The sequence below is a fragment of the Phaethon lepturus genome, unplaced genomic scaffold (assembly GCF_000687285.1).
Source record: "Phaethon lepturus isolate BGI_N335 unplaced genomic scaffold, ASM68728v1 scaffold3307, whole genome shotgun sequence".
Taxonomy (NCBI): domain Eukaryota; kingdom Metazoa; phylum Chordata; class Aves; order Phaethontiformes; family Phaethontidae; genus Phaethon; species Phaethon lepturus.
The window spans coordinates 14,977-27,215 of NW_010550955.1; the positions used below are offsets into that span (position 1 = coordinate 14,977).

Genomic DNA, 12,239 nt, shown 5'->3' on the forward strand with positions numbered 1-12,239 from the left:
TTAAGAGGAGATAGAGCAATAGGTTGGAATTTTAGATTTGATGATAGCCACAGTTCCCTGTTGATGAAAATAAAACAAATTTAAACAAAATAAGGAACACTAGCACTACATATGAGAGTATTCATATAGGGTCTATGCATTGTATAATTCACAACTTCTTTTACTTAGTTACCTTTGTTATTATCAAACAGTAGAAAACTAAAGTTAATATTTGCTGAGAAATTTACTGTCAAAAGGGCTGAAAATAATGAACTGAAAAAATGGACTACTGTGATACTAATGGCTGGAGAGTAAACATCCAAGAGAAGAGTTATGTAAACTCGTATCTAAAACTAGGCATAAACATAGATATGAAATAATAAGGACTTTTAAATAGAGAAATGATGTTCTGGAAGGGACTTCCAATAGAATCATATACATTATAACTCATTTAGAATAGAAATTGGATAAATTCATTAGTTGGGATTATATAATATTTCTTGTAATCACAATTCAGGAGTTTGTTTCCCGTTCTCTGCTTTTTCTTATTATATTATTTTAAAAGTCACACAGAAAGACCTACTCACAAAACTGATAAAACTACAAGAAATCAGAGGACAGACAGAAGAATTAGAGGTCTATGATTCACTGGATTAGTTACATTATTTAGACCTAAATTTTCAGAGCCTCAAGACAAGACATAATTTTCCTTTTCTTGTCTCACTGTATATAAATAAAAAACTCTCATGCTTCTTTATTTGTTGTGATATTTTTCAAGTCTGTAATACAAACACTGCTACTGTCCTTAAATGAATATGAGCTCACACACACACAAAAAAATTCTTGTCTACTGATTATTTGGGTGCCTACTAAGGCACACAAGCTCACAACAGTTAGACCTATTATTTGTGGTCCCTACTGTTTAGGTTATTCCTATTCTTTACCAACGGACATTTAATATAATATATGCAAGTGTTCATAGGGTCAAGAAAGTAAATATTTTCTCTTCCAGATGAATACCCAAGCCAATACTCTCTCACTTTTTCTTCTCTTCTCCTTCCTTCCTTGCACAATATACAGCACAACAGAAAATGGCAACAGAATGTTCAGCAGAAGAATACTCTGCCATCTATTACTTAAAGCATTTTTTTTGTTTTATAGCACTTGCAGATCTAACCACTGTTAACCAGGGTGGGCAGGAATGTGAGTAGCTGATTTCCTCAGTTAAGTGACTTAAACAACGTTATTGGTGGGAATGGGCAAGCATCATCAATAACAGCAAAAATTATCTTTTGGCAAGAAGAAATCCTGTTGAGAAAAGTATTTAGGCCCAGAAAAAGGAATGCAAAGCCTGCATCCCAGGCATATTGAAACAAGACAAATACTCAGAGTCAGGCATCAATACTCCAGAAGGGGCCAGAATCTATCTACTAGTTGACATTTGGTGAATTCCTGGATCACTCTTCATAGGCATCTAGCCTACCCTATGGTCTGTACAAGAAGCTCACATGCTTTACTCAGCATAAGCATCTACTTTCAAAGTGCTGCAATGCCCAACTTGGAGTAAGGACTTATATTAGGCATCCTGGATCTTACCCCATGCAGCTAACCCATTTGTCACACTAGTTCAACCCTGGAAAAAAAAATTTAGACTTTCTATAGAAACAGGTAACTTTCAAGAAAGAACAGCAAGTATGTCATTTAACTACTAAGATTCCCACCAAGGACAATAAAATGTCACAAGCAAGTATCATGGGTAGGGATCCACATGGATGCACACTTCCTCCCAAAAAGCGTTCTCCTGAATGGGGCTTGGTGTGCTGTGCTGTAAAAGTCCAGCCATGCAGCTTCTTATGTAGGTATGGAACCCTTGGAATATTTTACTGAGCCATTCTCCTGTATTTCCTGCTCAGAGATTAAAACAATGAAGAATACAAATGACAAGTGGGAGATAGATAAAAAAATGGGAGACAACATGGGTGACTAACTGGCAGAATATGGATTACCCAAAGTAGATTTAATGTCATTTCTGTTACCACTCAATACATCAAACAAAATAAAACAACTATGTTACAATAGACCGGAACACAACTCTGCTGATTGCCACAGTGCAAAATCCTGTGTTTTATGCAATATGAATAGTTGTGACATGTAAAAATAAGCAGTTTTCAAAATGGGGTTCTTAATCTGAAAGCCAAAGATGGAAGTTGTTGTGTCAAAGTTGCATCCAAATGTACAAACGATAGAAAAATCATCTGATCAACTCACCTTTCCACCATATTGCTCCAACTTTTGTAAAGCAATAGTAATTTTTTCTCGAAATTTCTTGTCCATTAATCTCCTTGAAAGCTATTGGAAAAGTAAAACAAAAAGGTTTGTTGCACAATATAGTACAACATATTACTTTATTTCACCTTATCTTTGGAAAATTAAAGCCTAAAAGAAATATTATGGTATACCTTGTTACTGATGTCAAAGTATGGAACTCAGTCAAGGCAAAAGGAATATAATGTTAACTGATGAGCTCAACAAAATTCACACAAAAGCTCAACTGGTAACCAAAAAAATACTTATTTTAATTTTTTTTCTTTATCAAACAAACTTTAAAGAGGTATCAACCTTAAAAAAGTCATTCTTAAAGTGCTGTCTACATGAAAAATTAACACGTTTTTCATGTGCACTGGAAGAAATTTGTTATAGTGGAAATACTTTAAAAAACATACTGCAATTTCTCTCTTCTGCATTGGATGTCTAAAAGGTCCTTTCATTTTGCTGTGAAAGTGCACTTTGAAAGCATGCTAAACAAAACCATGAAAAGCCTATCTGACAGAGGAAGGATGTCTATAGAAGGACTCAGTATAAAAATACTTTCCATAATCCCACTCTATGTTTATTTAATGAAAACTTCCTTGTGCAGAGTTCCCATCTGAAAGAAGTGGGAATATTTGCTTATGTTAATTTATTGAAACTTTCACAGATTTTTTAAAAATATTCACATTTAAAATGAAAAACTCATTTTGCAATAAACATAAACTTCCCTTCAAAACATAGCATCTATTTCACCTCAGGCTTGAAGCTGGATCTTTTTTTAAATAGTAGAGACAACACTTCCATTATTCTCCAATTTACACTAACAGTTTTTGGACATCGCTAGAACTTTGTAAGTCACTGTATTATTAAAGAATGATGGACTTACACAGAGGAATAAATGAAGTAATGCTTTTCATGGAACATCTGAGTCCTCCACTGTATCTGTGCAGATATTATAGTAAACATCTCAACAAGAGTACCATAAAAATACAGATGATTTTTTACTATAGCATTAAAAACTTACATTTGTAAGTAGATGCTTAAGGTGATCGTTAAGAGATGGGCCAACAACAGCACTCAGTTGAACTAAACCATCCAATCCCCTTCCAAATACTTCATCATCCGAATGAGCCTTCAGAGGGAGAAAAAAGAAAATCCTGGCAGTATTATTCAGAAAAATGCACAAGTTCTTCAAAACTGCAATCTCTACATTATGATTCCATATAGTATCTTCAAAGATTAAAACTACTGTGTAACTGCTAACTGTTATAATGTTAAAAGTTTAGAAATACAAGTACAATATGACTAAATATTAGTATCTAGAGGTAACATTTAAAAACAGATGCATATTTTTAAAATAGAGAACAAAAGTATCCATAAAATGTCAGTGCAACCCTTGCATTTCTTCTGAGACAAGGAAACTAATAATTTATTATTGATGAAATAAAAAAATTCAGCAGGCAAAACAGTTTACTGCATGAACAATTTCAGTGCTTCACAGCACATTCAAAAGAACCCTTCAAATGCGGATATGCTGAAATTGGGAGACATCTGAGTCACAAATGTAATGAATTCAGGGTAATTTCTATGTAATTCATAAAAATAATTGTCTTTGTTGAAGAAACACAGGAGCCAATGACTTTCTAGCTCAATTAATTTTGTCATCTGCCAGCAATTATCAGGTTCTTATCTACTTTTGGGGTGCTTTGTCATCTTTATTACTCCAATGGGAAGGTTCTTCTATACCCGAGTTCTCTAATGGTTTAGTAATCTCATTCTTCCTTTATCAGAGAAATTGATTCATAACATTAATTTTGTTCTCGTACTAATACTGGCCTTTATTTAAACAATTATTTTTCCACTCTGACATTTGGGCCCTGGACATTTTTTTTAACTAGAAGTCATGAACTGCTTGTATAGCAGAAGGTTTAACAAGACTTTATACCAAAACAGTGCAACAATGAAAATTATCAGATGAATAACAGTAATTGGAAGAACAGACAAGAATAATTTTTCTAATTTTGTCTTCTGAACTAAACCAAGGATACTGATAACACACAAATCTGATCTTCTATTACACCTCTGATCTGAGATCACAAAGAATTTTCAAACTTTCAGCCATCGCTATAAAACCAGAACTGAAACAGTTAGATTAAAGGACAGCAAGTAGCTGAACCAGAAAAAAGCTCTGAAAGATATGAAAAAGATCCAAAAGCAATTACCTTCGAGGCCAATACTTTTACCTCACTTTATTTTCTGAAGGAGTAGAAAAGTTAAAAACATTTAAAAAATTAAGAATATGACCTCAAACATTTTAACTGTATGCTTCCCTTTTCCTCATTGGCATATTCTGTTTTATTTTTGTAGCATGTTTTGAATTCTTAAATGTAACAGATTAGAATTTATTCCAGCATCTCCATTTTACTTCACCTCAATTATTTTTGTTTTGCATGTTTTTATGTGGATATATAAAAACACCACCAATACATGTATTTATTTTGGCTTATATTTAGATCTTCAATAGAACACTTTCACAGAATTTGCCCATAGCTACTATCATACAGCTATACAAGGAGTTGCCCATCTGAATTTACAGTTTAAGACATATTTAGCTAATAAAACCAAGGCAGAGTTAACACGAGAAAAATGAAAATACTCCCACCCCCCCAACCCCGAACAAAAAGCCCATGCACTCAATTTATCACATTAATATTTTCCATGTAGTCCTCACCAGCACAAGAAAAAGGAAGACAAAAAAAATCAAACCTATTAAAATCTCTGCATGAAGAGTAAGACCTACCAATGCAGCCTTTAACACTGGAACTAGACGAGGCAATAAGGGAATTGCTTTTTCAGCAGCACCTTCAACCATAAGTAATTCTTTAAAACCCTCCTTTGAAACAAACGTATAGGGATGTTTTGTCTCTCTTAGACCCTGTTGCAAATGTAAAACATGTTTGCTTAATAGTGATTCTTTTAAACAAAAAAAACATTAAAAAAGCTCAACATAACCACAAGATTTTGTTACATCAGTTCAAAACATAAAATACACTAACTCCACCATGTGGAGTCACTGAGTACAACTCTGCTCACAGAATATTCTTATTCATTTTTCCTTTGGAATATTGAATATTAAAACCCACATTATGAATACTGCCAACTCAATCGATATTTGTACTTCTTTACCTTTAATCTAACTACCCAAGGTAATTTTCCAATAATACCATGAACAAGAATAAGCTATATTTGTAAACAGTTTTCATACCAAGTTAAAAAAAAGTAAATAATAGAAAGTGAACTATGGAAGGAAAGATAAACCCCACCACACACATCCCTCTGCAACACCAAAAACTTGTAGAGGGTACAAATATGCCCTTCTAGTGAAGACCTGACCGGCAGAACTTGAAGATGTAAAGACCTATGGCTGAAGTCTTTCTTCTTTCCATAACTTACTTTAGGAATTCACATCCTTCTTTAATCTTAAAAATAAAAAAAAAAAAAAAGCCACCTCTAGAGTATGTACTTTATTCCATCTGCGAAACTGGATTCAACATTTATTTAGACTCCTGAAACATATTTGGTGATAAATGCCAAAGAAGATGCTGAGAAAACAGAAGCCTGAATGTAATGTGTAGTATTTTTCTCTCACTTATTTACAGGATCCTATTTCCACCGTATTAGCTCAACCTATTGAGGAGAGCACTCTTACTTCAAGAGGTAGGTTTTATATACAAAAAGAATCAAAACATTTTTTTTTTTTACAAAAGAACCTGCAAAGCTACAAATGGATTGAAGTATTTAATACAACAGTTGCGAATCTGAGAGGCAGTCTTGTATTTGCCCAGTACCTCAAAGATTAAACAGCTGTACCTAGCTCTCCCAGAAGAACTACAAATGGTAATGTTTTTGACCATCTTCATTCATACAAGACCCTCACAGTTTTTTTCCTCATATTTCCCTATCAGGTAAGTCTAAGTTACCTAGCTTAGCTTGTCACAAAATGCCATTTGCAATTAGAAAATCCTGTATCCTTAACTTTGCAAGAAAATTGAGTTTACCTCTGCCAATGTTACAAGAAGAGGATCAAAGGGAACAGTTTCAGGAAGGCATTCCCATTGCAGTCTGTGCTTTACTGAGCCATGTACTAGCCTATACAAAGAATAAAGTTTTAACAAATTAACATATAATAATACATAATTTATTGCTAGCACTAGTCACATTAAATATATCACCAACTGGTTTGCAGTATTACTGTAATATTATATACACAATTTCAATACATACTGCTCTCCTTAGTGAAATGAACAATGGTATTTTATAGTGCGATTATTATAATTCTCAAACATGGTAGTTTTCAAAATTCTGCTCCCAATCTCATAGAAATCAGAAAAGAAAAGTTGCAATAATTACAAATGCGTCTCATGCCGACACAGAAGATGCTCCCTTTGCAAAGTTACTTATTTTGATAAATATCAAGAAACATTTTCATCAAATAACAATTGGTAAGGGAAATCAGTTGAAACTGAAAGAAAATCATATTGCAATTCATAATTTAGTCCTAAGATACAGGAAAAGGCTATGTATTAATGATTACTTAAATTTTCCTTAAGTTATTTTGCATCTACTTGCCAAAACACTAAAATGCTTATTGTCTAGGCAAATATATAATAGACAAAAATAACTTAAAATACCACAAACTATTACTTACAAGTAGTTTTGTTAATATCTGATATTGCTGAAAACTACAGAGTTGGAATATTCAAGAAAAAGTTGTCATACTACTTACCTCAGACAAAAAAAGACTGCAAGATGCCTGCTTACTAAAATGGCATGAATTTCATTACCTTTGTTAGTAGGGAGAAGTAAACACCATTACCTGAAGAAATCAACTTCTTTCAGGAAAGAGGTTTAGCAAACCAAATCTGCAAATACCTCACTATTATTTGAAAATGCAGCTTCAGTATTAACACAGCATAAAAAAAGAACCAAAAGAAGACAACTTCAAAGACATAGGAAATTGCTTTCTGCTTTGAAAAGACATACAGAAATCTTCTCAGAAATGAATGGAATCAAACAGCCTACCTAAAAGATCAAATATGAATAGATGTAGTTCAATCTGTATAATTCTACCTAACTATAATATATTTATTAAAAAAATAAACGAAACCAACACACCTGCATGGAATGCCACCTTTAGCATATATAGCAGCAAATGCAGAAGGTGGTCGAGAATAAGCACCGAACTGTGAGGACAAAAAAAAAAAAGGCATTACTTATTCATAACAGTACAGTAATGTTAGCTAACTATTATGAATATGTTAAAACTGCGGTTTACCAAAAAAGTAATGTAGTCGTATGATTCTAAAACTAATCAAAAAAAAGAACTGCAGCTATGGGATGTAAAACATATATTTGGTACATTTATTAGAAAACTGCTTTTCATAATTGTCTGGTTAGGAAGTTGTGAAAATGAATAAATAATGTAGAATCAATGCTTTCCTAATGGAATACCCTTATTTTTCTATTTTCTCTTGCAAATCTTCACACTGAAGTCTTACGGGTTCTCTCCTTAACAGACTAAGGACCTCTCACTTTCCTGATGCTCTTATTGTTGTTATATTGATAACATACAGAAGGCAGATTTACTCCAATTCCATCTTCATCTCAGTATGGACAAAAGTACAAGGTGGCAAGTTGTGGGAGAAACAGCAAATGTTGGGCAAGATTGTACGAGGGCACTGGGAATCAGTGGGGAGGTTCATAGTGGGTGAGAATCTAGGAAGGACTCACTGGAGAAGGAAACTAGGAGCTCCACGGGATGAAAGCCTGCATAAAGTTGTTTTTTTAATCATATACATGCTTCTTACGTATATGAGCTATGATATTATTTATTATCATGATCATGCTACTTCCCAGATATATTAATGATGACCTTATCATAAAGCATATAGCAGGAAATACCATGAAGTCTTATTTTTTATTTTTCACGCATTTGAACCTACATTAACATTGTTAAAATTGTGTGCATGATTTGACGACTTCTTGACTTAATTAAGTCAGTGCACTACTTGCAAAAAGGTTTCAAGAAAAAAATGCCCACATGAAAGTATTCAGCCTCTGTTTATGGCAAAATAGTACCTCACCAAAGTACTCCCACATTTAATTCATTTTGCAAAAAGTCTGTGATATTACTAACTGTTTGGCTGATGTGGCCCTGTGGTGAGCTATAATTCACCCAAAGCTAGTTCTCCAGGTGCAGGACTTCTGTTTCTGTGCAGAAAACAACTGCTTTCCTTAGTCTTATCTTGAGCGCCCAAATTCTTCCCAAAGTATTACATATTCACAGTACTTGGCAGTTCCAAGTAATGCTCACTAGCAATTAATTTGCTAATTTTCTGCGGTCTTGATGATCTTCAAGATGCTACCTGATTCTTGGTTTCATTGCATCACTGAGATCAGTTCCTCTAAAGCAGCAGGTGCCAAAATTTATAACAAAATTTATACTACAAAAACCCAACTCTTTTTTAACTCTTGGCTCTAAACCTCTTTTTAGGGCAAAAGTACATAGAAAATAAAAAAGTTACCATCCAAGCCACAATTGTAACAACCCCCCCTTTTTAAAAAAGTAATAAATATGCTAAGCCTCAGGCATTTGAGCTTAGAAATTAGAGAATGTATGATTAATAACAAAAGTTTAGTTTAAATTAATAAAACAGGACCAGAAAAAGCATATCCTGCATGTATTTCATAAAGTAAGGAAATTTCTTCCAACAAGAGATCTGTTTTAAAGAAGCAAACAGAAAATCCACCACCTATACATACTGGATCAATAGTTTTAGGATTCAGCTTGTCACTAGGCTTTGGCTGTGGTTTAACTGCAGGTTCTGGAGAACATGGCAAAGGAGAAGATGTCTTGGTTTTCTGTACTGCAGTCTTTGGTTTTATGTGGATGCCTGATGACATTCTTAGAACATTGCTTACTAGAATAGAAAAAGATTAAAAATATTAAATACTTTTCATTCCTATATGACAGAATATGAAGGGTTAGAATCCCCAGGTCCAAAGACTGACATGAACAATCAATGAAGAAAATTTGAATACGTGTACTAGAAAAGAAATGCTTATTCTTATTTATCCTATGAGGTGCAGTGACAGTCTTGTCACTCCATCTTTTAAATGCACACATTTCCTAATCCTGCACTGCTCCTCTTTACTTCTGTACTTTGAAAGCTGCAGCAGAAGTTAAATTAGCTACAGTCTGCCTTTAGGGTAGCCTACAGAAATCTGAGCAGCATTACAGTGCTCAGCAGAACAACCCAGAGTGAAATAGGCTGGTTGGGTATAGTTACAGCAGAAGACAGTAAAAATCTGAGGAATGGCCAGGATGAAGGAATGAAAAGAAGAGCAAGTACATTCAAAAACAAAAGCAGAATCAAGAAGCAAAGTGAAGAGAAATGTAAAGTAGCAAAGAGAGAACACAGAAAATGGATTCCAATTCCAGTAAGAAGAAAGCAAGCATTTTGTTAAAAAGAACGCAAAAATAACGTTCTGTATACATCCTTAAATACTGACTTAGGTACACATATCTTCTAAATGCTAATGCACCAGCTACACATGTTACTATATATGTATGTATATGGGTTAAAATGTCCCTAATAAAAATAATAGTCTACTGCCTATTTAACATACCAAACCTGACACTATGATGAATAATATAGATTATTGCTCAGAAAAGACAGGTTTTCAAATGTTAATAAATTTATAAAATATGAAAAATGTTAGTTTTGAATACTAATAATTTTCAGTAATTTATGCTGTGGTGTACTCTGGATGGAGAAAAAAGTTAGTAAATAAGAAAATACATTCCTTTAGTGAACAAGAAATAGCATTATACAGAAGTGAAAACAATAGGAAGCCACTTAAATAATACACATAAACAAACATTGCCACAAGATTAAGCTGGGAGCTTGCCATCCAGCCATCACCATTCACATGTTGATGACACATGTTTTTGTCGACAACATGATTAAATTCCAAATACTGAGATCGGGATGAAGTAGAAAGGCAGATTTTTTTGCCACCCTACTTCCACACCCTCAGCCCTCTAAACCACCTGCTCTAATCTCTGCAAGCACCTTGTACATGCAGTCCTTGTTTAGTTTGGTTATTCTAATTCTTCCCTCCAAACAGAACTTCCAGTCAGGTACTTTTATAATTATCTAAATTACTAGATCTTTAGGATTATTTCTGCTTCTAATAAGAAGTGGTAAGGTCCCAGCACTTGTGTAGATATGCCATGTTCTTATGACTCGTAGAAAGAATTAAATGTGGCATCAAAGTTTTACTGAATGTTGAGAAACAACATATAATGATTAACAAATCAGCTGAAACACAAAGCAAAACTACAACTGGAAGCTTAAATCAGTACTTCTTCACTGATGATTTATTTAATCAGAACTAGTGATGCAAATCAGTTTACCCACTGTACACCTTGTTTTCTCTTTCATACCATTTTCAGAATTCAGCCTGTCTCCAGTGACAGTCTTTTTAAAAGAAGAACTAATGTACCACATTTAGATGATTAAGTCTCTTCAGAACACACAAAAACTTACTTGACACTTAGGCACTTTGGTGCCACATTTAATTCTTTCTACAAGTCATAGGAACATAGCATATCTACACAAGTGCTAGGACCTTACCACTTCTTATTAGAAGCAGAAATAATCGTAAAGATTTAGTTTGTAAAATGAAAATCACTAAACCCAGAAATAATCTAAAGCCATAAAAGATAAGCAATAACACAGAAAGAAAATGTACTGATTTTACAAGTGGCAGCTTATTATCACAGAACTCTAATCACGTTAGAGTTAGAAAGCACATTTTTAACTATTAGAAAAATAAGAATCAAAATGTTTTTATACTATAAAAATACCAGAGAAGTTCTTGACATTGGCATTATATATTACAAAATAGTGCTATCAGTGTCAACCTTTGAAATGTACAATTGCTCTTAAGGCGAACAGTCATCTTGCTAATAACAACATAAATACTTTTCTCAGAGAAGTATTCAGAAGTAATTCAGGTGTCTTAGAATTCTTTTCTTTTCCAAGAAGTAATCAAGATACATGCCAAGGACTTTGCTCAGGTTTTAACTAATGAAAAAATCTAAATGCATTTTAAAAGTCATCGGTTGTACCATCAGAGAAAGTAAAGAATAAAAGGTGTGAAAACTGGCAGGAACAATGATAGCCCTTTTGGATAAAAGTAAGGATAGAAGTAAAGGACAGTGATAACAGTTTTGTAAAAACGTGACTAAAATACCATGCCTATGTATTAGCAGAGGAGGAGGCAGCAGAGAGTGGAAAAAGGACTTTTCATAAGGAGGTCTCAGTCTTCAGAGCAAGTTCTTGCGTAGTCAAGAGCTGGGAGAGTCACACCCATTTCTAGAGATCAGAGAGCAGAAGTGTATCTGTGAATCAAACACGCGACACACAAGGTTTGATACAGAAGTGAACCGTCCTACTGGCAGATGACAGACTTCAAGCAAAGGATATAAATCCTTAAATAGAAACAGAAAAAGCACCTTTAAAAGACACCCTTCAAAGGAGGAAAAGTGCGGCCCGGAGTTTGGGTTCTAGAAGTCACTTAAGAAAGGCAGAATGAAAGTAAGTAGGATTTTAAAGGCGAGGTTGCTCCCTTACCCTGGTGAGCTCTCCCGGAGTGCAGCTGGGGCAGAGGAAGAAAGAGATAAGGGGCATCAAGCACCGTAACCGCCAAGAGGCTCAAAAAAAACCCGCTAACCGCCAAGAGGCTCAAACAGCACAGTTCTGCCAAGTCACCACAGAGCCGCCGGCCCGACCCTCACGAACACCACGGGACATCAAAAGACCCAGAGAGACGACGAGGAGGGACACGCATGCCCCTCCTCGGGCCCCTCTCCTCTCCCCACA

The 12,239-nt window shown here is 34.5% G+C and overlaps 1 protein-coding gene across 1 annotated transcript; it reads right to left on the bottom strand.

The window, feature by feature from the left end:
- PACRGL (PARK2 co-regulated-like) lies at positions 1-9,269 on the bottom strand (the record flags this gene model as incomplete). Its single annotated transcript, XM_010290690.1, has 7 exons — positions 1-57; positions 2,248-2,328; positions 3,314-3,421; positions 5,090-5,224; positions 6,348-6,438; positions 7,465-7,532; positions 9,112-9,269. Coding segments are annotated over 7 exons (698 nt in total), but the record flags the coding sequence as incomplete, so codon positions are not given.
- Between the last annotated feature and the right edge of the window lie 2,970 nt (positions 9,270-12,239).